The sequence below is a fragment of the Notolabrus celidotus genome, chromosome 15 (genome assembly GCF_009762535.1).
Source record: "Notolabrus celidotus isolate fNotCel1 chromosome 15, fNotCel1.pri, whole genome shotgun sequence".
Classification (NCBI taxonomy): domain Eukaryota; kingdom Metazoa; phylum Chordata; class Actinopteri; order Labriformes; family Labridae; genus Notolabrus; species Notolabrus celidotus.
Window position 1 is genome coordinate 17,094,518 of NC_048286.1, and position 27,628 is coordinate 17,122,145.

Consider the following 27,628-nt stretch of genomic DNA (forward strand, 5'->3'; position numbering starts at 1 on the left):
TGTGGTGATTTTGTGGTGACAACATATTGCTATATGGACCTTCACTGACTACTTAATCTAATTTTAACTGATGTGGGAACTTTCCCTTAAAGCGCCATCATTTTGTTTTAACAAACAGAGTTTAACCATCACTGGTGTCTCCTCTGTTCTAGCTACTCTTCCTCCAGGCTTCGGCTAGTTTCAATTTCAATGTGTTGACTGCATCCTTTTTCATTTTAATGTTATGTTTTAGACAATATGAATGCGGGGATTCCTGTGCTTCTTGTTGTACTGATGTTACTGGCACTTAAACTGACACACACTACCTGTTTTTTCCTCTGCTATTCTTCATACAAATGTGGAAACTTTTACTCAGGGACTCTTACCATCACACTAGTGTGGTAGTGATGTAGCTGTTTGGACTTACACTTGACAGTTGGTCAGTTTCTGTTTTTAGTATCTTTGTTGGGACTTTCACCTTCACCACAGTTTTAAAATTAGAGTGTTGACTTTATCAGACATATCTGTTTTACCCATCATTATTGGGACTTGACTGAGAACATTTTAATATTGATCTGGGTAATTTTGAACACACACAGACACAGACATAGACACAGACAGACACAGACACAGACACAGACACACACACAGACACACACACAGACACACACACACAGGTCTCAAACTTGGATTATTTGTGAAGGGAAAATAGAACCAGGAGGTGATAGCCCGCTGAAACTGAATCAATTAAGCTGCTAACAAACCTTTTTATGTTTTAATGTATTTGGAACCAACATTTAATGTGGATCAGTGACATTATGATCATAACCCCATACCCTAATACTTGTCCAGTTTTAATAAAAATAAAGAACTCACCATCTCAGACACGTTTCAGACACACTAATGGAAAACTCTGCTCAGCAACTTAGTAAGTCCTTTATTTGCAATGCTCCGTAACCTCATCTTTCCAGTTTCCGATGCAAAAGAAGCGATAATTTCTTAAATAAAGAAAGCAAAAAAATATTTACAAAATTCCAATACAACTAATAATAATAATCAATGGATTATCTAAAGCACCTCTCTGCATCTGGACAACTGCGGCTTCAGTTGGAAAAGGACACTGCAATTACATCAGCAATTTATCATTTCTGAAAAATAAAACTGAAGAAAAAAGTTTTTTGTAATTATTACTATATATTTACAGAACGCTCCTGAAATAAGTTTCCACTTAAAGTAGAAAAGGCTTTCGGATCATTTCTGTGTTTTTTTTTCTTTCTCTATTTCATCAAGTCAATTTTCTGTAGATTTCAAGTTTCAACGGTGATTGGGTCATTAAGTGTCCTCTACGACAGTTCAGGTTTAAGTATAGAAGAGGTAAAGATGAAGAGTCAGTCAGTGTGGTTCACTACTGGGGATGGAGAGGATGGCTTAGAGGAAGCATTAAGACCACCCCCCTAGTAGTCAGGATCAACGGTCAGCATGACTCCTCCCTGTTTCTACCTTTGAGTTCATGACAGGGAAACAGGGAGAGAAATTAGGTGACCTATGCTTTAAAAATTCCATCTATCGAATTAAGATTAGTTCATGAACATTGTCTATCAACATTTCATCCACTGTTATCATTAATAGAAACACACTTCAGTCATGCTGTGCACTCCAGTAAGGGACAAAGACATAAGAGCTGAGTTTGGATTTAACACACAATGATACCCACGTATCAGGGAACCCACAACACCACACACCCTGCGTTCTGTTCTCGCACATCAGATAAGATGATAGGCATATTTATCTAGAACCATAAAAAAGCAGCCAGTTGGTTTTGTGTTATTGTGACCAAAATAAAAAATTAAAAGGTTTTTGTAGTGATGTGGCATACTACACACCTCGTTAACAAGCAATCCTGCTCAATCAGTTTTCAAGTTTATTTGTCGAGGACACTTGCTGTCAGAAGCAGGTGGGGAAATAATGAGGAAGCAAGAGAGGGAGGGTAGAGAGAAATGATTGTTTTCTGAGTCCATCCCTCTTAGAAAAGAAACATAATAAAGATTTATCCTCATTGAGGATTGATTTGAGTCTGCCTCTGGCAATAATGTCCATGAATCTCAGCAGCCGCCTGCTCAGCCCCCGCCTTGCCACAGGGGGGCAGCAGCTTTCAGTTCAGTATGATGTATTTATTCCTTGTCAGACTCCTCCTCGGCCTCACGGAGCCAGGTGAAGAAGGCGGTGACTGATTTCAAGGCCACACCTTTGCCTGTTTGCTCCGCAGGGTCTTTGCTGGACTCCCATTTGTAGAAGGCCTCCTCTTTAATGACGTCCTCATCGTACAAGGCGTCGAAGAACATCCGCAGCAGGTCTGCAAGGACACAATACAGAGGGATCAATACTGAGTGACTGGAAGGAATGAAAGGCTGCTCATTCTGCTGCAGTGGGTTTAAGTCATCCACAGAGTGCTGCAGAAGGAGAGAACTGATAACACAGGCCTTACAATAGTCCAGCCCTGCAGTCAATATGAGCTCATGCTGTTGAATTTGTGCAGCAGGCTAGTGTTAATACAACACAATTCTATGATGCTTTCTGAGCAAACATCCCATCCTTTAAGATAATGCAGACATTTATGAATGCACAAAGTTGCATTATCTTGCAACTGATAAACAGTTTATGTCCAAAGTGTTCAAATATCAATTAGCACCGAGAGTCAGCATTGAAGACGGTCTGAAGGCAAGCTCCAATAAGGCACTGTGGATTTACAAAGACATCTTTCTCACTCTTTCTCAGGGCTCCATTCACTCATTGTCCTCCAGGAATAAATCGCCTTTTCTAAAACAGTCTCAGTTGGATTGATCTCAGAAGCCCTGGTCGGTGTCCAACTGTACAGTGGCTCTCGCTTGTATCCATAATGCCGTATTTAAAAATGTGCCTAACACACAGCAGTTTTCATTTATATGTTGTTGTGTTCTTTATAACAATGTTCAGATGCTTCCCCCTGGAAAACACCTGGTACTGTACTCTGTTGTACTCTGTTGAAAAAGTAGCTTTAAATCTCCTTAAACACCATAGTTCAATACATTCCTTTAGAAACCCCTATTGAATCATGGTGTAAACACAACACCTGACCAAGCAACATTTATCACATATTGAAAACCTGACATCCATAGAGCTTAATAACTGACTATCTGTAACTAACAGTACACAGTGCAGGATATTTGTACAACAAGCTATTTGGATGAATGTCAGGCTGAAAATGCATTAAACTTGAGTATTCTTGAGTTCCTTTTTAATAACATAGGATCATCATTTTCTAGTAATGAGACATACTAATTGGGCTTCTTTTGAATCAGTAACCTTCACCATTGTTCTTTCTTTATTCTTAGCTTTGTCTGAATTAGAACAGAAAGCTATAAAAACTGTTTAGACAAGACTAAACATCGCTGTACTGCAGAGGTCTTCTTCCTTGTAGGGCTGGGCGATATTATGGAGTTTTAAAGGTATACTGATGTGTTTTTGAAGGAGACACAGAGTAAGACAATATAGTTTATAATGATATTTTGATGCAAAATATGCTATATTGATATTGTTTTCTTTTCTTATGAGCCATCTCGTGGCCTTAGATCCTCGGGTGGAGCATTTTTGGTCGTTCCAAAGTCGAGGCTCAAATCCAAAGGGGATCGTGCTTTCTCTGTCAGAGCTCCTCGACTTTTGAACGACCTCCCTGAGGAGATACGGCACGCAGAGTCAGTGACATCTTTTAAATCTCTTCTTAAGACCGGTTTTTACAGACTAGCTTTTATGTGACTTTATCTTTCTAACCACTTTTACTTCTATTTTATTATTAATTTTATTTTTTATCCAAATAATTCATTGTCTTAAACTTTATTAGATTATTTTATTTGATTATTTATTGTTTTAATTTATTACCATTATTTTTCTTTTATTATTTTGATGTTCTCAATTCATCCTTTGCACTTTTTCTAATTTTCCCCATGTGATGTCGTCCTTTTACCCTGAAAACCTTTTTTATTGCCCTATTAATGCTTTTATTTACTTCTCTATTTATTTATGTATTTATTTTATCTATTTACTCTGAAAAACCTCTCAACAATGATTTACTGGTCCATTGTCACACCACTCCATACTGTTTAATTGAAGCGTATTCCCTTTAACCTCTTGCATTTAATTTTGTTTTGCATTGATCAAACTTTCTCCTCCCTGTCTGTCAAATTGTTTACTCTGCTATTGAACAACGCTTTGTTTGTCAAAGCACGTTGTAAAAATCTGTTTTTAAAGGGGCTATATAAATAGTTATTATTATTGTTATTATTATTATTATTGTTCTGTAAAGCTGCCAGTTAACTTATTTCTCTCTCTCTCTTTTTAACCAGAAACTCAAAACTTCCACCCCTCCCACAGCTCACTCCCTATGAGATGGGAGCAGCGTTGCCAAAGAGGAGCTGGTTGGTACAAACAAAAATACTGGCTATTATTTGTAGATGCTTCAGGTTAAAAATTTCAGACGTGCATCAGAATAATGTATTCTGCAGAGAACGCTGAAAACAGGTTGCAACAAAAATGTTGCTGCAGGTCCAACCTCTTCTATCATTAACTACAGTGTCACAAAGTGCAAGGTACCAGTTGCCTGGTCGCCTGATTACTTCACAAGAGAAGCACTGCCAAAAATGAACACTCAAATCAGGATGAGCCTTGGAGCATGGCTTGCAGAAGTGTCTCACTTTACGCTGACTGCCTATAATGGGTCCAGAAAGACCTGTGAGCCACGTAAGTGTGACAGTACATTTCATGGTAGACTGGGAGATGAAAAGAGGCCATCTCCATACCAGCTACACTTCTGCAAAATCCCACTAGACAATAGGTGAAGCCCTCACAAGATGAAAGCTCTGCCCATCCAACTGGATGACAGGAGTGATGTTGTCAAAGTGGTGCAACTCAATGCGTTGCGGAGGATGTAATGTTTGGGTCACAGACTTCATCTGGACATTGGTGAGCGCAATGATGTGAGGACTGATGCTCAGTTCAAAGGTTATTTACAGTAAGGAACTCTTACAGTAATATGCTTCTTGACCAAAAGATAATCCGTTTGAAGAGTCAGGGTTAAATGGGGAATTGTCAAACTGTATACAGGTACAACTTCTGGGTTTATAGTCATGTCAGCTGTAATTTATAAATTATAGGAACATTTGTATGTCATATGATTATTATCTACTTTATGAATGAACAAATAGTTTGATCATTTTTATTTCATTTCTCATGCACATGTTGAAAATGTGCAGCTGGCTATTAAAAGTGCCTGTGTGACATTTAGCATTTGGTTAATGTGGGTTTGACTTAAAACTCTTGACTCTTGATTTTTGATTTTGTCATTTATGGAACAGTCTGAGGGCAGAGCTTAAGCAGTGCCTTACCTTAAGCAATTTTAAAGTTAGGTGTAAGGAGATGATTTTCACAAAGTGTAGGACTGAAGAAGGGGTTTGATAATCACTGGGTGATGGATTACTTCTATCAGTATTTTGACTGTTTACAGGTATGTGGGTGTAATAGAAATGTCAAATTACAACTGTATGTTTTTATATGTATACTTGTGAATTAGTGGGGATGTAGGTTTGTATGTGGGTGTGTGCATATGTTTACATGTGTATGGGTGTATATGTATGTATATGTGTATGTATGTATAGGTATAAACAAAAAAAAAAGGGAGTATGGACAATCTTTAAAAAGAGATGAATATTGGATATATTTTTATTTAAAAGGGACGCTTACTTGATCATTAATTACTAATGAATTATGGAGAAGGGGTGGGATTTAATAAGTGTACATCTTCCCTCTCCTTTTCGGACATTTTACATAATTCATATTAGTGATTAAACAGGTTTGTTTTGATTTTTTTGCATGTTTGTAACGTTTGCCTATTTTTCTTTTGGGTTTGTCTTTTTGTTTATTTGTATTTATTTTTTTACATGGTCGGAATAAACACTTTCAAATCAAATCAAATCCAAAATTTCTTCACAGCAACAACAATCAATTACAATAAAAAAATCCAGATATGATCTTTGGTCTATATCGCCCAGCCCTTGTTTTTTTTTTTTTTTAGTCAATATCTTCAGTAATAATTACATTTTCTGAAGAATACTTTCATTTACTTTCTTCCAAGACAAAAAAAATCCCTCCATGGCGCTTTGGTGACCCCTAGTGGTGACCGGCAACCCTGATGGATTATGTACGCCACTTATTATAGATGTAGTTTAGGAGATCTTTCAAGACATGATAAAGAAACTAAAGCAAGGGTAAACATAAAGATTGTAAAAACAAACAGGCCCCGGTAAAGAAATAAATTGACTTACTGGAACTGAAAATCCTTGAATTAACAGAATTTTTGGCTAGATGCTTCAAAATGCTTCTTCTCTGTCAGCTTCACACTCAAAGTGACAAGGCCACACATGAGAAAACTACTAAGTGCATACCAACTTAACAGTCAAATACAACATGACCAGCTACAACCTGTTTGGAATAAGTCGCAGGCCTGCTGTATAGTAGGTACTTGTATTTTCTGTGGTCGGCCTCGGTACATTGAGCTCTGACTTGTTACTGCTGGCACTACAGACAGATTATACGCTGGACACTCACTTGCTGGCTGTTCCATGTGCACCATCAGAGCCTGGAGAGCATACAGGGCCTGAAGCTCCTTCTGCTCATCATGCAGGTATCTCTGCAGCAGACTGGCCCTCTGGCCTATCTGCTTTGCGTCCACTCTGTAAGGGTTGTCACCTGAAACCATGAGGAAAAAAACAGACTTGTAGATAAAGCGTTTTTATTATGGCACATTATGTTGTATCTCATGAGGTGGGTGCTTGTAATCATCTTTGAAAATCAAGTATGTTAGGAACAGTGAACAATTTCCCCCGTGGAAAATTCATGCTGTGAGGACTACCAGATAATGATGATTTCTGTCAAAAACAGACAGCTGTTATGTTTAACATGCTGAATTCATCATACTTGGGGCGCTGGTGGCCTAGCGTTCTAAGTGCCCCACATACAAGGCTATAGTCCTCATTGCAGTGGTCGCCGGTTCAACTCCTGGCCACTACCACTTCCTAAATTTCTTCCCTCACTCTCTACTCCCCATGTTTCCTGTCTCTCTTCAGCTGCCCTATCTAATAAAGGCATAGAGTAAAAATAATATAATAATCATCATACTTACATATGATGCCAGCCTGGCACACTGATGTCATCAGTGCTCGTACAAACTGGTTGGAAGCACTCTGTTCTTCATCCATGTTAGCCTAAAATTAGAGAAAACGGGGTAAAATAATTAGAGATGCAACTTTTAAATAAGAGTAAGGACCATGGCACAGCTTAACATTGAGAATCTGCTGCTTAAAACTGATCAGTCTCTCACCTCCACCCAGTCTCTGATCCGCTGGTTGTTGGCTTTGTCCTGCAGAAGTCTGTCCAGCTGTTTGCTGAGCTCCTCTCCGCTCAGGATATCTTTTTGACCTTCTTCTTTTGACTCCACCTCCTCTCCAGTGGTGAACTCTACTTTCTGATAACAAAAAAAGACACAAAGATCATTAAAGTTGCTCTTGTAAGCGACACATTTTTTGGGTCTCTTGCTTTTAATTCTATGTACGTGTCTTCTTTTCAATCTAGACAACCAAAAAAAGATCAAAACCAGGAAATGTGTTTAAGCATTGGTGGGCAAGTTGTTTGAAAAGCATTTTAAATTCGTATCATCCTACCATCCCAACAGTTATCAATTAATACAATTATATGACAAAAAAGGAAAAAAATCTTGCATCTGTCACAGGTATATTATGAGTCTGTTCAATCACTTTTGCATTTTTTAGTTAGATATCTAGAAGCTTATACTTGCTTAGTGATTCTTCAACAGAGCTTTGGGGTTGACTACAGCACCTAATTAGTTAGTGTGTATTTCCATTCAGTCCGCATTTGTGTTTGTAAAGCGAACAAATGAACATTTGAATTTCTATAAACTTCAGACGAGTATCGTCGTGTTGGATTTCTCTGAGAATACTTGAAAAGTTTTCACTATGAAGTGTGCTTTCCGTCTCTTATTGTTGTTTCCCTGTTCCTCTATGTAACTAACTCAATCATTTTAATTATCTGGGAAATGTCCCTTTAAAATCGTATCAAATGCTCCACTCTCATGCCACCATCACAACCTTAGTGTTTATTTAAGTTATTGCTTGCTTTACTGCATCACACAGACCTGATCGGTCACAAACTTGTTGACGTCTTCATCCTCGGGCAAGAATTCACTCCAACTGAGGGCGGCTTCTGTCCACATGGCGCCGACCTTCTTCGGGGTCTGATGGATATATAAAAAAAAAAAAATCCATCAACATTCAATCCAATAAAAACTCATATGTAGAGACTATATTCATGTTAACAGAGAGTAACAGATAATATAAAAGATATGTACCATTCCTTTGCAGAGTATCTTGAGGATCTGTACCAGCAGCACGCCAGCTATTCCCAGAGGCACGAGAGGCTTCGAGATCTCCCTGCAAACACAAGTAACACCAGATTTAGACTTTACACTTCGACTACATTTCTAAGCGTTCATGCAATACAACTGCAAGTAACACCACGGTTATTTAGCTGTCTAGAATAGGGATTTAAATTTGAAGTATTTTCCGTCATCGATCTTTGGAAATGTTAACGATCAATTATCGATTAATACCTTTAAGAAAAAGAAAACGTTTCCCATGTCAAAAATAATTCCAAATGCGTGTTTTCCCGTAAGTCAAACTGTCCTTCACGACACAATGTATAGAGCTGACTGCATTAAATATCTACGGATCGTATTGAGGTGTTCAAAATGTTAAATACGCTGAATATCAACGTGTGGCGCGGGCCATTAAATAATCTCTGCGGACGCATGGTCATATAGAGTGAAGGCTCAGACTTCAACATGTGGACTTACTGCAACAGGAGAACTGAACAGAGACATATTTTAGACTCAGTGTCTAGTTTTCTGTCTACTCGTTCATATTGAGAAAAATAAGCATGTGTAGGTGGTAGGGATGTACATTTTAAGTATTTTCCATGATCGATTTTTGGAAATGTTAACGATCAATTATCGATTAATTGATTAAAAAAAACATTATTATTCTTACGTCAAAAACAATGCCAAATACGTTGTTTTCCCCCTAAATTGTATTTTCTACAGCAACAAAATGCAAATAACTGAGTGTATTGAATACGGGTACACGTTTGACACGCAGAATATCAACGATCAGGCTCATTAAAATATTCTACGCGGACATAATCTTATAAAGTGAAGGCTGAGATTACTAACAGAAAATTACTTCAGACTCGCAGTGTCCAGTTTTCTGTCTACTCGTTCTTATTGATAAAAATAAACGTGTATTTGATCAGGTGTCAGCCGGGAGCGCAACCGGGTCAGAATCAGTCAGGCGGCAGAAAAGCTCAGACCGCTCTGATGTTGCTGCTCTGCAAACATAGTGTATCTGAATTTCCCCCCAATCTGTTGCCTTCGTATCCAAAGGTGGGAAATGTCCTGTTTAAAGTTGTGAACCTTCGTGTCTGTGTTGTTGTTGGCAGCAGTTTTGTATTGATGCTCTTTTAAAAAGCGCACGTGGAGACCTGACGCGCAGCCGCAGCCGCCAGCTGAGCGTTTCCGCTGTGCGCAACATCTTTAACAGCTGATTCACATCGAAACATGCTTTAAACTTAAAACACCTCCCTGATAGATGAGTGTAATATGAGACCACATGATGTTTGTTCCACGGGACGGAAAATTGATAACAAAAATGTGTTTCGAGTGATTTCTTAACAATCAATTAATCGATAATCGATTAATTGTGGTCATCCCTAGTAGGTGGTCAGGTGTCAGCCGAGTGTAACTGGGTCAGAATCAGTCTGGCGGAGGAGAAAAAAAGCGCTCATGGAGACCTGTCACTCAGCTGCAGCTGAGCGTCTCCGCTGTGCTCAACACCTTCAGTCAGCTGATTCACATCCAAACATGCTTTAAACTTAAGACACCTCCCTGATAGCTAACCAAATATGAGACCACATGATGTTTGTTCCATGTGATAGAAAATAGAAAGAAAAGAATGTGTTTGAGTACGTTCTTAAAAATCAATTAATCAATACTCAATTAATTGTTAACATCCCTAGTTGAGAACAAGACAAAGGGTAGAAATGATTGTCCTACTCATCTTCAAGAGTATTTGAAAGAGGTATACAGACGTAAGGTAATTATGGAAATGAATACCAGAATTTCTGCAGCATTTGTTAGAGACTGACAAATGTGCGCCTGTTATCCTACTGCCTAAGTTTGATGCCTTTGTGTAAACTCTTTGTCTCGATGTATTTATTGTTACGGCTGCATCTTGTTCAGTCATTGCGAGAAATACTGAAATGCTATGTTTGAAAAAAATAAAAAATAAATAAGAGCAATGTGTTTAGTTTACTAATTTCTGAAAGACTTCAAATCTAAGGAGTTGTCTTAAGTTTTATTTGATAAATTATTAATGTGTATTTCCAGCACTGCAGCTCACCTGAAGAGCTGACCCATAGGGATGCCTCCCTCATGGAGCATGGGGGTGATGAGTTCAGCCAGGTAGAGCCAGATGTGAGGTATATCTATGGCCATGTCTTCTGCTGCTTCCAGGATCTCCTCCAGCCTACGATCCAAAACACACACACACAGCTTATTTTAACCTAATGTCAAGAGCAAAATATTATATTCCAAAACTAAAACTTCACAGATGTTGGAACCACACATGATTATGTTCATTCTGCCCCTAAAAGCTCACCCTTTGTAGTACTGTGCTGGAGGCAAAGACCCTGCCTTAACAAGATGATGATGCAGCAGGCCCAAGTGCTCTCTCGCAATTGTGCTTCGCTCAAGTGTATTCTCCACGCTGTTCCGCACAAACACAAAGAGCAGCGAGCCACTGTTGAGTTCTGCCACACACTGCAACGCCTCCTACAGCACAAGAAGAAGAAGAAACAGACAATGTGAGTCATCATAGCGCTTTCACAGTTCAAGCGTTTGCCGGTAAGCCTGATATGTGTGCATTCAACTGCAGTTCACTTTGTGAGAGGGAGACTAGGCTGCTGATTCATGTTTGTACCTTCAGGTCGTTGATGTGGAGGTACTCCTCAACGATGGCTTTAGCTTTCTTCTCCACCTCCTCCTCTGTCAAGGAAGGTTTCTGAAGAGAGGGAGGCGGAGTGGGGGCGCTCTCACGCTTAGCTGCAAAGAGAAGATAATCATTATTCATCTTAGTGGTTACATTCCAATCCCTGTAGAGAGCTCAAAGCAACAAACAAGTCTTTTAAACATTTACATCCATTTCCACCCCGTGTCCTCTGTAATGATGTTTTACCTGTAAGATCTTTGCTTGGAGCCCTGTCACGGCTTCCTCTATCTTTGCTTCCCTGGTCTCTGTTTCCTCTGTCCCTGCTTCCTCTGTCCCTGCTTCCTCGGTCTCTGCTTCCTCTGTCTTTACTTCCTCTGTCCCTGCTTCCCCGATCCCGATCGTCGGTCATGCTGGCAACGCGGCGCACAGGCTCATTTGTGGCTCTGCTTTCTCCTCCCCTCCCGCCGCGCTCCTGCGACTCTCTGCTGAAGCTCCTCTTGGTGATTTGGTTTTGGCTGCTCCTGTCGTCGCGCCCTTCCCGTCCCTCAAAGCGTTCATACCGATCTCTGTCGCGATCACCCCGGTCTCTGTCTCCACCACGCTCGCGGCTAGAGCTCGACCTGAAGGGTAAAAGTGAGACAAAGGTTCAAAGTTATCAAAGTGTTCTTTTTATTGAACACGTTAAAGTCCCCTTTATATATATTTTTTGGGGGAAAAAAGGACTGACAGTTAACAGATGTGTAGAAATACCATTTCTGACGAGTGCTAATACGACCATGACAAACATGTTACTGCTCCAAAAAAAGACTTCTTTAGACACTGTGTTGTCTGTGAGGAATTAATGTACAACAATAACAGTGGAGGATCTGAATGGTGAGAAACTCAGAATAGGGGTGGGTGGTATACTGGTTTCATTACCATCACTAGCGTTGTGTTCAAAAAGAAAAACACATCTACAAAATACCTCTGAGGAACTCTCCGATCAGAGTCAGATGAAGCCAGCTGTGATCCAGACTGTTGCAGGGCTGAGAAGCGGTTGAGGGTGCTGGTAGCTGGACGACCTGGCTCTAAAAATGGAGAAGGACAGATTAACACAATGACCACTAACAAGCAACTTCGAATCACTACGTCATGTTTGAAGAAGCTCTTTACCCGGCTCTCCACTGGCTGGTTTAGCTCCAGTTCCTCCACTGCTGCCTTTGCCCCAGCTGCCCCACATGCCTTTTCCTCCTGGAGCCAACAGCTGATTGTTGAAGTCCAGAGCACCAGGCTGAAGGAAAAGACAAATACTTTTGCATTCATCTGAAGCCTGAATCAATTTGTACTGTAGTGCAATCAGCAGCAGTGTTTCCCCTAGGTTTACAGCCTTAGGGTGGGGGTGGGGGGGGGGTGATAGATCTATCCATCTATCCATCTATCCACCTATCTACCTATCTACCTATCTATCTTTAAAATAATTCATGTAGTCGATCCATAGACTGTATAAAATAGTAGTCGATCAGATATCTGTATCAAGGTTTTACCAACACTTTTGCTTTTGTAATATCTTAAGTTAAATAATCTAGCCTGCAAAAAAGTAAAAAGAAAACATTCTTCATGTGACCACTATATCTGATTCTCTTGATTCAAACAAAAATGCCATTAACGCAAAATACATGTCTGCATTGCCCTTTTACGACGGTCCCTGAATGCACCTGCAGTGACAGGCATTTTGACAGGCATTCACCTCACGGCACTCTTTGATGCCAAGGAGGTGATCCAAACTTACTAAATGTGTCTAATGTATCACCTAACTGGATTAAATCAAGCTGTAGAGGCGGCGCTTTTTACGGTGAGAGCGGCAACAACGTCAAACATCAAATATTAAACAGACGTCCCCCGGTTGTGTCTTTGTCACTAACGCACACCAGGGGTAAAAATCATCAATGAAGCTGAGACAGATGCATGGAGGTTTGTCATAGTCTCGTTTTCGTCTTGAAAACAGAGTTGTTGATGAACATTTATCGTATAATGGCGCTGTGATGTGTGTATGTAAGCGCACGTGTTTGTGTGTCTGTGCCCGCATCGGGGCCGAACTCTGCCATGCGGATACAGAGTGCAGATGAGCATAATGACATCCTGTCATGTAAATAAGATAAATAACATAAGGATATTTAGTCTGTTTACAAAAAGAACAAGTTTAAGACCTGGTCTATAAGAGAGGTAACCCTGAATTACTTCTGCTGTGATCTTGCGCTATATAGAAAATAAAATTACCTGAACTTCCAAGGGGGGCGGGGGCCACTGTTGGGGGGGCGCCCCGCCCCCCCAGTATAATGGTAGGGGAAACACTGAACAGTGATTTCTAAATGAACTTCTTGTTCACAAAAATAAACCAAACATTCTCTTTGACTTCAACAGGCATCAAGGCTTCCAGACAAAAAAATCTAATATGTCACTAAAATATTTGAGCTGGACTGTGACGTTACCTTAGTGATCTTGCTGAGACGTGTGGTATCAATGGGTCTGTTCTTGGAGATGGGCACCGTGTTCCACCCTTCATCTTGAGGCTGGCTGGTCCTGCCGCCTGGTGTGTGAGAGCCTCGGCCCCCCATGTTTCCACCCATCCTGCCTCCTCCCTCTTTCTTGGACAGGAGCTGCTGCTGGACTTTGATCTGCTCTTTTTGCTCCTCCAGCTCTGCCTCCTTGTGAATCTGATCAATGGTTTTAGGACCCGAATCTCCTCTACGAGGAACCCAGGTATTCTGTGGATCAAAAATGCATTGAGCTAATGCAGTAATGCTAGCACTCCTGTACACACTTCTTGGCTGTTAATGCAATATCTTGTTGGGAATAAGTTTATATTAACCCTTCTGAGGTCCAAGACGTCCTGCAGCATGAAGCGGATTCTGGATGAGGTCTTTCTCTCTTTGATGATCTTGTCCATCTGATTGAAATACTGATCCATGCGAGGCTAACAAGGACACAGAAAAACAGACTTTTAGAAGAGATAGCTAAAAATTGTAACTGATCAAGGGGGACTGTCCCCTCAGATCCTCAATCCCATCACTAATAATCAGGGGCCCAGACACATGGCACGTGAAGAGAGTTATCACTAGAGACAAATAAAGTGTGGTTATTTGAAAAACAAAGATCCATCAGTTTGTGTGAATGCTCACTAACCTTGGCCTTCTCGAAGTCCAAGTCTTTCCCGATTGTAGAGAGAAGCCTGCAGAGACACTCCAGAGACTCTTCATCATGGTTCTTCAGTAGTTTCACGACACAATCGTGCATGATGGCCTCCGTCAACATCTTCAGCTTGAACAGCTCTCCTATGAACTTTATGTTTCCCAGTGAGCGGCGGCGGGCCTTGTCTTTAGAGTCCTCCAGCTCCACCCTCAAACGTTCTCGCTCTTCACCCTGAGGGCAGATACAGATGGGTATGTGCTTAGCAACGTGGTAAATGGTCAGCTTTCCCTTGATGAAGGGCAGACATTAAATCATTCTAGGCAGTGACAGTAAAAGAATAAAGGTGATACCTCCTTGGCAGCTTCCAACTCTTTTTGCTTTCTCTCAAAGATCTCATCGTCATCCTGGTCCTTCTCAAACTCTTTCTGGCAGCGGTTGAGCAGCAGTTTGCGAAAGTTCACAGTTATTCCTGGCTTGTCTGTGGTAGGGACTTTCAACTGAAGGAAAAAATGAATCACAATGTTTGATGTTACACATTTAAAATCAAAAACAATTGCAAAGAATATAAACTTGATTCTAAAGATATTGAACAGAAAAACGAACAACAAAATGTTTGACCCATCAGTTCCTCAACACCATCACAAACATTAGGTGGCCCAGACACTTGGCTCATAAAAGAAGTTATCACTTGAGAAAATGATAGAAGCACTACATCCTGACATCCCCATGCCACTTACCCCCATAAGGCAGCGGCACATGTTGGCATAGGCCACAGAGAAGTTGGGCTCCGAGATGGCCTTCTCAAAGATGAGGTCGATGGTTCCCTTCAGCCTCTCTTCTGTGTCTATCGCCAGATCTGTCACCTGTTTCATCAGCTCCTGGAACTTCTGAGGGGTCAGTTTGTTGAGTATACTTCGCAGACGCTTGAACAGCTCCTGAGTCTTGGCCTGTTCGAGATCATCTCCTCCTCCTCCGCCGCCTCCTCCTCCTCCTCCTCCTCCTCCTCCTTCTTCTTCTTCCTCCCCGGCACGGCTGCGAGCTGGCTTCTTCGCGCTGGGCTTCCAGGCCTTCTCAGCCTTGTTGAGCTGCACGTCATCACTGAGGGACATGCTACTGATGATTTTCCTTGGCTCTTTCCTCTGACCCTGCTGGGATCGACGTGGCCCAGGAGGCTAAAAAGGGAGAGAGGAGTGCATTTCTTTAAAGAGCTACCCAGGACACCTTCTCCAACAGACAAAGAAATTCAGTATGTTTGATTTGATCTTAGGATCAGTGACGTGGCTGGGTCTGCATCTTGCAATTCTGCAGCTTCAAAATGGATGTAGTCCACTCACTATGGATGTTAATAGGAAACTAATACAACACTTTCAAAAAATCTTGTAGCCTCTGTTCAGTGCTATATTTACTCATGTGGAAGACGACCCAATGATGCTTCAAAGTTGAGGGTACACAACCCGTTTGAAAATAGTTTTACTGGTCAGTGTTCCACGAAAATTAAGACACATAAAAACTTGATCCCAGGATATTACGTTATAAAGTTGACATGAGTTACATGAACAAACTTGCTGAAGATTTGTAAGCATATGACATCGAACAAATGTTTACTAATAACATTTGCTCTGGGGGAAAAGTGCAGATTTTTTGACAAACTTAAGTCACAAACAGGGACTCACTAAATTGAAAGCTTACCAACATCACGGCATGACCTAGAGAAAAATAAATAGTTTTCTTTCATAAACTCAGTAAGAGGAGAACGGATTCACTCACTGGGCCTCGCGGTCCTCCCACAGACCTGCTCCCAAGGTTCCCCAAATATGAGGGAGTAAAATCTGGACCAACATTTATCATTCGCGTTGGGTCAACAGGCCGCAGGGGAGTCTTGTTTGCCTGTAATTAGAAAAGAAAGCAACATGACCTTAGGACAGTATAAGAAGTTTGTCAGGTTTCCTAATCTGCAGTCAAAGAATGATAAATATAATCAAAACCTATTGACGTTTGTGATAAATTACTGTCCTTCTATTTCATGATCTGTTTGTTTGTCATAATATGTCGCACAAATGACATCATTATTGGACTACACAGCCAAAGGACATAAACCTTAAACGTACCTTGTCCAGGACCACATCACTGATGAGAGGAAGGCCCTCAGGTTTGTGCATACTGGCACCGATAAACTGGAAGCCCAGAAGGAACTCCCTGTCATACCGCTTCTTCTCCTCTGGATCAATTGGCTTCCATTGTTCTGAGAGAGGGGCGAGTCACATGGGGAGAATGAGGATTAAATGTAATGTGGTACATGGGGAAATGTTTCCCATTAAGTGTGAAAAAGCCCCTCTTATTCTGCTTTTGTGACATGAAATTGTTAACTATCAAGGGACCAGATAGGTTTCTAAAAGAGGAACTTTCACTAGCCTACTTCTTGATTTTAAACGTGATAATACCTCTGCACCTAAAATCCCTTACAGGTGTGCACAATAATGGTACCTGCAGTCCTGCTACTGCTAAACTGTACGACTAACTGTACACATTTAGTCACAGCTTACCTTCTTTGTACTGGTATTTCTGTCCACTTGGCTCAGGTGTGGCTTTAGAATTTTCCGGATCTGCGTTCTGCTTGTCCTCTTTCTCCTCCCAGGTCTCATCTACAACCTCAGCGGGAGGTTCAGCTGGAGCAACAGGGACAGGGTCGGGCTGAGTAGATGAGGGTTCAGCAGCAGCAGGTTTGGCACCCTGCTCCTACAGTAAACATAACAGGCAGAGAAGAATGAGTTTAACTATCCTCTTAATATTCCAGAAAGACACAAAACTAGAGTCACTTTCACATCATAAACCTTTGTCTAGTTGTTGTCTGGTTTGATACACACCTCTGTGAAGGCATCCAGGAGGTCTCCAATGGTTCCCTTTTTGTTGATCTCCTTCATGTTCTTCTTCTTCTTTGGCACAGACAAAGCAGCTGAAAGACAAAGGCACAGACATCAGAACTAAACTCAAGACCAGCGCTACACCAATGACAACCATAAATGATGGTGAGCATTAACTCCATCTTACCTTGCATAGTAGTAGATTCCTCTGCAGGGACAGGTGTGGGTGGGGCATCTTCACTTTTTTCCTTGCCCTCTTCCTCTTTCTTCTCTGTCTCCTCTTCTGCCGCCTCCTGGGCTGGCGTTGCTGTTTTAGCCACAGGTGTGGGTTCCTGAGATTCAGAAGCATCAGGCTTTTCCACAGGTTTAGTGTCTGAAAAATACATTTCCTCAGAAAGGTCTTCGTCTTCCTGAGGAAGGCCGTTGGAAAGAAGAGGCTCTGCCTTTTCAGCTGGTTTGGGTTCAGCTTTAGTATCAGGTTCTGGGGCAGGTAAGGGTTCAGGAGCAACAGCGGAGCTTGTGGCCTCACTCTGGGTCGGTGGAGCAACAGGCTCCTGTTCAGCGGGTGGAGGCTGAGAAACTTCAGTCACTGCATTAGTTGCTGTCTCAGTTTTCTCCTCGTCGACGGGAGTAACTGTTTCATCAACCTCAACTGCGGGCTCCTCTTTAGCGCTGACTACCTGCTCTTCTATTTTAATTTTTTTCACCTCATCCGTTTTCTTTTCCTCCATGTCTGAGGGCTTCTCAGCCGGAGCTGGGCTGGCCTGCGGTTCCTCCACTTTGGCAGGTGCCTCTTGTGCTTTTAGTGGTACTGAAGGGACGACAGGAGCATCTACTGTGTCACCAACTTTAGAATCGACTTTATCTACTCCCTCAACAGGAGCGGTAGTAGGTGCTTCTGCAGGAGGGAGAATAGAGGAAGACTGCTGGTCTTTTATCAACGGGGATGGCACCTCAGTAGGAGCACTAGGGGCTACAGTTTGTGAAGCTAACTCTGCAGGGGGTGAAATCTGGTCGTCCATTTCCTCTGTGGCCTCCGTCTCCAGCTCCGTGTTTTCTGTGGCAGGAGGTGGTGGGGTGTCGGCGCTAGAAGGAGCCTCCATACTTTCATCTGGACAAAGAAACAAAACATTTAAGCTCAATATGAAAAATGCAGAAATGTTGCCTTTTTACTTAAAAACTAAACAGTGGATGTACTCACCGCTTCTTGGAGGAGTTGTAGTAACAGGCTGAATAATTTCACCATTGGTCTGTGCAGGACTTCCATCAGCTGAAGCCTGCAGTCACAGAAATGCATGTAGTGTTCTTTAACTGGACGATTTGGGACCATTTTAAAAAGAACAAATGATTCAATGATCTCCAAAAACATTCATTCAGGGTCGCCCATTTGAGGCACTTTCCAACCCAACTGAAACCTTGTAAGTTAAAGGCCCTGTGAGGAGTTCTGAACTGGCTGAGAAACAGACTGAAAATGATACAGATGCCTCTTTATGACCTTCAATAGCAAACAAGACCACCAGAAACAACACTGACACCTTCTCTGTTGTCATTTTTAATGCCTGAAACCTTCCTGAGGGGGTCGGTGTCAGACCAGATGATGGACATCTCGCTTCAGAAACAGCCTTTATTTGACTGTTTTCATGGAAAATAATCTCATTCCCTGATAAAGTTAACTGTTAAAAGACAACAGGATGAGGTTTTTGTTGAAAACACTACTTTTGCATGTATAGGACAGAGATAAGAGGTATCACTTTGTCCACAAGGGGGCACCAGAATCGATACAAAATAAAAGTTCCTCACAGCAGCTTTAAGGCAATCTAGCCAAAAATGATGATCGTGGCTCAGAAGAATTAGTGCACATTTGAAACTCTGCGCAACATTTTTGCTGTGTCGATAATAAGGTGTTAACACAAAAAAAGGTCACAACATACAATCACCTCTATGACAAATAAAGAAGTTCAGAGCCTATGAAAAAATTCCTGAGCGGTGCATTGTTTTCTCTAACAATGTGCCCTTTGTTCAAACAAATCAACAAAATGTCAGTCGTTATTTTTAAAGATTTTTTGTGCGATTTTTGCCTCTATTGGATGGTGAAAGCTGCAGTAGGTAAGACAATATAGGAGAGAGTGAACGGACTGAATGTAACTTTACTCTTCAGCTTCTATATTTTAATGGCTGACTTTTAATGGCTCGTTATCATAAATTAAAATGCTCCCTCATAAGCACTTTCTTTAGAAGTCTTGTGTGAAACTAAGTGAATTGCTGTTGAATTTGCCTTGTTGCTGAAATGTGCTATATCATTAACATGCCTTGCCTGTGGGAAGAGCTACTAGGGTAGTAGGCGTTTTTTTTAATACTTGTTTGTAATACCTTACTAATATTTTAAAACAGTTTTCTTCCTGTGTGTTAAAACGTTATATTGAATTTATTCAATTCATTCAACACTTGCAGTACCTTACGCCCGTAAAGACTTACCAAAAACAAATTAGATATCTAAAAGTGGAAAAACTATGTTCATCCCAGATTAGTGCTCAGCACTTACAATCAGAAATATGATGACTAAAACCTTCTGCACTACATACTTAGAGCTTAAGATCAGAATTCAAACCAGCCAATAGAGATCACCCTTCCAAAATCCCTCCTCACCTGTGGGGGAGTCGGCGTAGTGGTAGACCTTCCACCTGACATGATCTCTTCTGTGATATCGCGCCCGCCCTGGTTAGGGTCTCGTATTCTTATCTAAAACAGAACAAGATGCACATTAGTTCAGTTTCCACAAAATATGAAACAAAAATACAAACAGCATGAAAAAAATCCTTTCACTGCTACTCTAGAGTCGCCACCCATCCTAACAAACACTATTGTTACTTTCAGGTAAAAGAGAACGTTCCACATTGATCAGACAAAACACTTCTGCCCATTCAGGTTTTTTTTTTTTTTTTTGACCTCAGATGAGAGGTGTGCAGCCCTTTTGTCTGAACACACTACCGGTTTGCGTTCCCTCTTTGGTGGGCCTTGTGCCTGTGCCGGCGGTTGTTGAGGAGGCGGGGCTTGTTGCTGCTGCTGTGCGGGGTTGATCATGACCTGTGGAGGCTGGACAGACGGAGAGTACTGCGGCGGAGCTGGATAGTACGCCCCGGCTGGAAGGTGAGAAAGAAATAAACCAGTATTAATGCAAAGCAACACTTTAAGCACGTAATGCAGCTTTACGGTTACTATACACTTATATTTATATCAACTCGAATATGTAATTCATAACTTCTTCCGTTGCTACCACATAAAATACATCTTGTATTCTTGAAATGCCTCCAGTTTGATTTGCATCTGGCTTTAATAAATGATGTGCTACTCAATGGGCTAGCAGAGGCATCCCGACTTTACAGCTTTTCATTAGCCCCACTTGTAGTTTTTCTTCTTCAAGCTAAAAGCCAACTGGAAACAGCAGAGTGAAATGTGGAAAATATATGTTGTTCACTGCTGCTGACAACCTGACTGATCCTGTTGCACCGACAGTATGCACTAAAGATGTGTCAGGTTATGATTATTATTTTCTCAAAATAAAAGCCTTTAGTCATTACGGTAAATGTCACTGCCTCATTATTCTTTTTAAATAGTTGTAATGGAATCATTTTTAATTGATAGTGAGTGTCCTTCAATTTGTGAATCGTTTGCACATATATAAGTATGCATGTGTAAGTAACACAGAGCAGAAAAAAAACACATTCAACACTTTCAGAGACAGAAAGTGCCACAGAGAATTTTGCCACTAAAGCCCGCTGGCCGACACACAAGCACACACACACTACTCACCAGGGTAGCGCTGGGAGGTGAGTGGAGCACCGTGGAGAGAGAGACGGCCGTTCTCTCGCCCGCCCCCTCTCCCCCCGCCACCCCGCCTCTCCCTCGCAGCAAGAGAGGGCTCTGAACCAACGCAGCAAACGAGAGGAAGGGAGTGAGGGACGGGAGAGGGAGGAAAGAAGGAGAAGAGGGCAGGAAGAGACAGATGCAGAATGAGTTAATGAGAGGGTCCAGAGGGAGCAGGGTGTTAAAAAGATGCCATGAAATGACCAATGTCTTCACCTTTTTTTTTTTATCATTGTTTAGACGGCTGCATTGTTTGTTTTGCTGAGTTTTATCATGTGACAAAAAGAAAATCATACTTGTACTCCTCCAAAGTTTGAAATCTTGTTCACTGAACCATTTTGGACTCAGTGGTTTGTAAAAGCAAAGCAAATTTGAGACTATAGAGCATTTTTAGCCAATGAGTATTTACAGCAGTCACACTGGTAAGAAGTGTAAAAGAAAAACATTACAAGTGTGTAAGGTTGCAGCCAAACTCAAAATGTCCGCTTCCTTGTCTGAGTTTTTTTTTTCTCCTCCTGAACCTTCATTCGTAGCTCCATAGTCTGGTTACATCCCTCCTTGGGTTCAATCTCACCCTAAAATTAATCTTTAAACATGAACCCAACATAAGAATAAAATTCCAGCTTCACAGTCATTTCATGGAACCCAAAAGGCAGCGTCAGGTGAGACTGCAGATAGAAAGAACACAGGCCAAAGCAGAATCCAGCCAGACCACGTGCAACTGGCAGTTCACAGTGTACAAAACACGTAAAACACACCAACAAGCCAAGCAAAACCACAACACAACTAGCAACACCATACTGGCAAAGAGGCGAGCGACTGTTAAGAAACAAGCCTGTATGTTTCATTGACAAATATCTGTAAAACCTGTGCTTCTGTCATCTCTTTTAAATCATAACCTTCATGGTAATGGTTGTGCTTGGTTGTTGTTGGTTTTTGGCTAAACCCCCTTACCATAAGCAGAGTATTCAGCAGGGCTAGTTCCAGGATAGAAGCCTGCTGTACCGCTGGTAACAGGATACTGCTGAGTGGGAGGCATATATGGGGCCCGGTACTGCAGAAACAACATAAAGAGTGAGAAACAACAACAAAGGAATGGATGGAACAATTGTGTTGAGAGAGGTTTGTTGATCTTGCCACCTTAACTGTAATGCACTGGATTGTCGCACATAAGATGACTCTCTTTCCCTCATAAATGAACACCTCACTTTTGTTTCAGTTTCTTCTTCTTTAATCTTTACCCCAATTAGCCAGAATCATTTTCTCTGGCTGTGGTATTTTTAGCTCACCATCCCAACATGCAGCTACGCATATAATTCCTGGAGGTCAGTTTATTGGGAGATGCCGTCAAATTAATTTTACTTGTCAAACTCTGTTGGCTGAGAATCATAGAAAAAATCCCAGGTCTAGAAAACAGAAAGCAAACCACAAACGACATCAAGACAGTTGCTTGCAAAGCCACATAAAAGGCAACAAACAACCCATAATGCAATGCTCAGTATCTACAACAACTAATGTCTTGTACTTTGGGCAGTACATGAAGGGCAAGCACTCGGGTTGTTGGGTAGATAATAGGGCTGTCAACGAATATTCTAAACTCAAATATAGATTTGAATATTTAAAAAAAAAACGGAGTTTCGATTGTGAAAATTAATATTCGACTGTGGAAAAAAAAAACACATCATCAGCTGCTTTGCGAGTGGGCTCACTGCATGACGGGTCAGGGACAGGTCACAGGAGTCGCACATGCACAGCGTGAATCAGAGAAATCTTTCCGTCCCCGGATCCTCAGTGTGCTCTGAACGTGTCTTTTTACTCCGCTGGGAATATAATGAATAAAAAGAGATCCTCTTCACATGTGGACCGTCTTGTGTTTATGGCAAATAACCTGTCAGGCCTAAGACCCTACACTGACAGTGGACTAAAAGAGCCCGACAATCAGTGAGCGAGAGGTCTACGGTCTTAAAAGTGTTACGGTATAGGTCATTAACTTGTTTTGTAATGTGTAGGTATGTCTTAGGCATGTTAAATCTGAAATAAAAATACCTATACAAGTAGTTATGTCTCCTTGTATTAGTTTGTCCACCTGTTATTGACATAATGTGGTTTGAACCTACGGGTTTTTTTAGAGGGTATATTGGAACATCATTTTGGAGCAATTTTGACAGCCCTAGTAGATCAGCTGTGAAATTATAACAAAGTGACGGTTACTCATGTGGACCAACCTGTCCAGAGGGGATGAAGTAGCTCTGAGGAGAGCCAGCAAAAGACAGTTGCTGCTGGGAAATCATCATCATCTGGGAGCTTGACGGGTATACGTGAGTAGGTCCGACGGGCCGTGGCCCACTACTTGTTTGTACCCTTGGAGCACTGGTGGCCATGGTCGGTCGGGCCTGATAGTAATTCTGGAGAACAGATGAGGAAAAACACGAGGGGGGTGAAAAGTGTATCATTGCACACGTAAACCTGTTCTACCATGTGTACATTTTATGTCTTGATGGTTAAAGCCCTATCTTATATGTTCAAATGTTTTGCATATGTTTACGTTCAGCACACCCTAACCTCAGCTGGTGACAATGTACTCACAGCAACTGCCAATATGTACAGCAAGTTATGTTCTTGGGTTACACTGACTTTCAATCGTACTGATTGTCGTGTCTCCCTGCTAGACTGAGGTTAGCCGAGTTTAAGGCAGGGACGAAGAGAGAAGCCGTTACCTGTAATGCTCTGTATCCACCCTTCAGCCGCGCAACACATGAGCAGAAAGCAAGAGAGGGAGTGAGATTAAGGTGAAAATGTGGATATGAGACAACGTGGCAGATTGAGAATACAAGGTGTAAGAAGGAAGCGCATGAGAAGCAGCAGAAAAGTATCTCTCAGCCATGAACAATAAAATTGGAAAACTATGGCTGCACATGCCACTTTGTAGAATTAGGGTGCCCTGCTGTCCTCCTGGTCCCAGTTATGAGTGGTTAAAGAATACTTGTATAGTCTTCAGATGCACAGGAAAAAAGTAGGAATGAAGCAGATTCTGAAAATCAACCGTCATAAATATTTCACTTTTAGCTGACCTTGATTCAGGGACCATCAGTGCCTAGGTAAGTAAGTTACTTAAAGGTGGAACAAAATGATTGTTCTCATTTGAACTTGAAAACAAAAGACTAAAAAAAAGAAGTAACGACTACCTTTTCTTTTGTCAATATAAAAGTATGTTCGGGACACTGTCTTGTAAATGCAGAGACATATCTGAATGTAATGTGGGTATGTGCAGGACCACGTTAAATAAATAAATAATTCAACTTTTATATCAATGTGACCTTACAACTTACTATTGAGAAAGATACATTTTTAAAAGCAGATCTAGAACTCAACTTTTCTGGCTCTCAACTATATCATTCTCAACCAATGCTCCAACATTTAGAACTGATAGCATGCATTACACAAAGGAGACGGAGGGGATGTAAGGAACAGTGAGAGGTGTTAGTACCTGTTGGTGTAAAGTACGGGGGCCTGCAGCAAACTGGGAGGACAGCAGAGAGAGAGGAAAGAAGTCAAGATTGACAGTCTAGAAGAAAGACTGCATTTAGGCTACAACACTCACAGGCACACACAGAACAAGCCAAAGCCTTTAAGCAGAGGAAGCCATGTCGGAAATCTTTGTGATAGAGTAGGAAAGAGAGGGTATCTACACACAGCAATAAATAGTATTACGCCTGAACACAGAAGGCTCCCAAAAGAAGCGTCCTCATATCAGTACCTGTCTTGGCTGTGGTGCAGAGTTCATTTGTGGAGGAGGAGGGGTGGCAAAAACAAGAGAGGGGGGCTGTCCAGGGGCGTAGGCAGCCTAAAGAGGAGAGAAGGAATATTATTCATATCCATAATTCAACATGAAAATCTTACACTTAAAGAAGTTTAGTTGTCCTCACCTGTGTTAGTCCAGGGGATGGGGCAGGGTTTGGGACAGAGGTGGGTCCCGTTATAGGCTGTGGTGGTTTGTTCATTTCACGTTCTTTTATGGTTCTGCATTAGGGTGGCGTTGTGTTGCCAACCTTTGCTGAGGAAGAGAGGAGAAAAATATATTTAAAAAAATAACAAGAACAGCCATGTTTGAATGACATTCATTAAGATTCCTTTCAGTTCAAATTCTATCTCATGGAGACTGAATAACTGCAGCCAAAAAGGTTCAAATACCAGACAACAATGTAGGGGGACTCAAGTTTAAGTGTGGCAACATCTAACCACGCAGGGAGGGTGTGGCCTGTGGTTTCGCCTATGATAACATCACCAGTGCTCACAATGTAGTTCACTTGCAAATGCATATGTATTTTTTATGATTCAAGTCTAAATTACAACAAAAAATTGACTGATTTGTCTTTGGCTATTTAATAAGAAAAACATATTACTAATGATCATGACTTTATTATACAGCATGGAAGATACATCCGAGGCTATATGAGCATCAAATACGAAATTCTGGAGATTTGATTTAAACTTATGAATGCCACAACATCGCTTGGATAGGTCCAAGTAATGAGTGAATGTAGAAAATGGATACCTCAGGTCAAAGTTCATTCACTCTAGTCTGTTAACAGTGGCTTCAATGCCCCCTGCTTGTGCTGGCTACATGTGCAGATGATCCATTCAGAATTCAGCTAACATCAATCTCAAAACTGACTGCAGTTTTCCTATAAAGATAACTTGGTAGTGGTTGAGTGGATGCAGGAATATCAAAAGCATGCTGAATAGAAACATGAAATAACAAGGCACTACAAGCAGACGTGTCATACAACATCCACCTGCTGACACAGGGAACTATGGTTAGCCGCTAGCTAGTGCCATGCTTCTTTCAGACAGAGCATCCATGTAAAAGGCTAACATATGGCTTAGGCGACAGAGAGGGCAAACAGAACTGGTGATCTTTAATACATATGGGAATGTAGGAGCGTTTTTCATTGTGTTAGAGCTTAGTAATATGAAGGAAGGCACTGCAGTGGCCTGCTAGCGGCCGGAGAAGGTGAACACGTTAGCCGGCTAGCGTTACGTGTCCCACTATCATACATTAAATACGCGACGTGGCTGATCCACATTTAACCTTAACCAACACAACGCTCACTTTGAGAGCTTTAATAGGTGTAAGGACGATTTGTTCAATGATGGATGCCAGACGACTGCTTTTTTATGCAGTTATTCGACATGATGTTGCAACACTTGACATCCTTTAGGTTACACTTGAGCTATTGTTGGTTAATGTTAGCGGTGTAGCCCTGCCCTATCTGTATTCTACTACAGGCCCAATAATTAACCTGACACTTCATGTCCACCTGCAGTATGAGAGCAAGGCACATTATATGGATTTAAGTGCTATTCTGGTTACTTCAAGGACTTGGCTAAAAAAAAGTGATTAAAATGTGTTTTGAAATAAGCACACATAAAGCGTCAAGGGTGCCTGGAGTAACCTCATGAAGCCGACGATGTTGACCGAATGAAGATTAGCCACGAGAGACAGAAACCCGGGCTGTCATTTCAGCCAACATCAGGGTCGCTTTGGATAGGCAGCTCTAATGATGCATCAAGATTCATCAAACAAACACGTTTAAGATAGTTTTATGTACTCAAGTAGATTTTGTTTTTGTAGGTTATCGTGTACTGGCCAGGATTAGCTGGCTAGCTCTCCCCGTGTGTGGACTGACAGCCGGCTGGGCCTGTTGAAGTAAGCTAACATTAGCCGCCTGTGTGCCTTCGACAAACATGAAGCCAGGCTCGGGTGGACTTAAGCTAGCTACCGCCGTCAGTTTGTTAAAATCTTACCAGGAATCGATAGTGAATATGTTGCAGAGTGAGAACACGGGGAATCGGCCTCTGATCAGTCTTCTGTTACAGTAGAAAGTGGTGTTGTAGTTTCCTTGTCCTTTACTCCAAAAAAGTGATGCCCTTCTTGGCTACTGACTTAGTGAGCTAGCTTGTTAGCTGACCGGCAGATGGGGTGAGTGCTACTTCTGTCACTTCGGTTTAAATCCCCGGGCATGCAAAAGTGACAGTGCTCAAAATCAAATAATATAGTACTTTTGGAGTTCTACTGACAACTCCGATGGCCCCGAAAAAAGCCTCTGGACCGGAGGTCCATGATCAAGGCGTCGATGGTGACGGATTGCCGGTAAGGTGAGTACACAGCTGTCGCATCAGTCGGCTCAGAGAGAGGCCATAATGCGATGTTTCTGCTCTATGGAGCCGGTGCGCCTCAGAGTCGCATGGGCAACTTCCGGGAAAATCAAAATGTGAAGCCGTCTCCTTGATCATGTGATACAGGAGCTGAGCTCTACTGCAATCCTAAGGCGTTTAGATGTTGAATGCAGGACATTAATACTGCATGTAATTACTTCTATTTAATCAATTTTTAACATTTGTATTGATCTAAATTCCATTTGTAACATTGTATATATTTAAATTATATTATATCTTTATTTATCTTTTTTTATTTGTACTTATTTTGTTTTACTAATTTGAACTGTTCTTGATTTCACTTATGTCTGGGTTGCTGCAACAACTGAATTTCACCCCAATAAATCAATAAAGCAATATCGTATCTTATTATCTCAAACAAGCATGAAACAT

At 41.5% G+C, this 27,628-nt stretch overlaps 1 protein-coding gene and 2 non-coding genes across 10 annotated transcripts; all 3 read right to left on the reverse strand.

Annotated features, from left to right (window-relative positions):
* Positions 1–896: 896 nt before the first annotated feature.
* Positions 897–27,394, reverse strand: eif4g1a (eukaryotic translation initiation factor 4 gamma, 1a). 8 transcript variants are annotated; one of them, XM_034702313.1, is made up of 33 exons: positions 26,825–27,296; positions 24,943–25,070; positions 24,774–24,860; positions 24,504–24,536; positions 23,734–23,754; positions 23,242–23,421; positions 21,971–22,070; positions 20,963–21,073; positions 20,141–20,292; positions 19,799–19,891; positions 18,354–18,429; positions 17,340–18,263; positions 17,156–17,244; positions 16,835–17,021; positions 16,400–16,533; positions 16,059–16,178; positions 15,029–15,463; positions 14,642–14,788; positions 14,286–14,522; positions 13,972–14,076; positions 13,592–13,867; positions 12,276–12,393; positions 12,088–12,190; positions 11,370–11,743; positions 11,115–11,236; positions 10,794–10,966; positions 10,536–10,661; positions 8,432–8,513; positions 8,219–8,317; positions 7,388–7,531; positions 7,190–7,271; positions 6,616–6,756; positions 897–2,332 (listed from the first exon to the last, which is right to left on the reverse strand). In XM_034702313.1, exons 2-33 carry the CDS (start codon positions 25,015–25,017, stop codon positions 2,151–2,153), a joined length of 5,328 nt encoding a protein of 1,775 aa, XP_034558204.1. In that variant the 5' UTR covers positions 25,018–25,070; positions 26,825–27,296; the 3' UTR covers positions 897–2,150. The 8 variants fall into 8 exon arrangements, with proteins under 8 accessions (XP_034558204.1, XP_034558203.1, XP_034558205.1 ...); XM_034702312.1 differs by having other exon boundaries at positions 16,835–17,027; XM_034702314.1 differs by lacking the exon at positions 23,734–23,754 and having other exon boundaries at positions 16,835–17,027.
* On the reverse strand, positions 14,148–14,223 carry LOC117827439. Its single transcript, XR_004634214.1, has one exon. It is a non-coding gene; the product is annotated as a small nucleolar RNA SNORD66 (small nucleolar RNA).
* Positions 14,909–14,984, reverse strand: LOC117827440. Its single transcript, XR_004634215.1, has one exon. It is a non-coding gene; the product is annotated as a small nucleolar RNA SNORD66 (small nucleolar RNA).
* Positions 27,395–27,628: the final 234 nt, after the last annotated feature.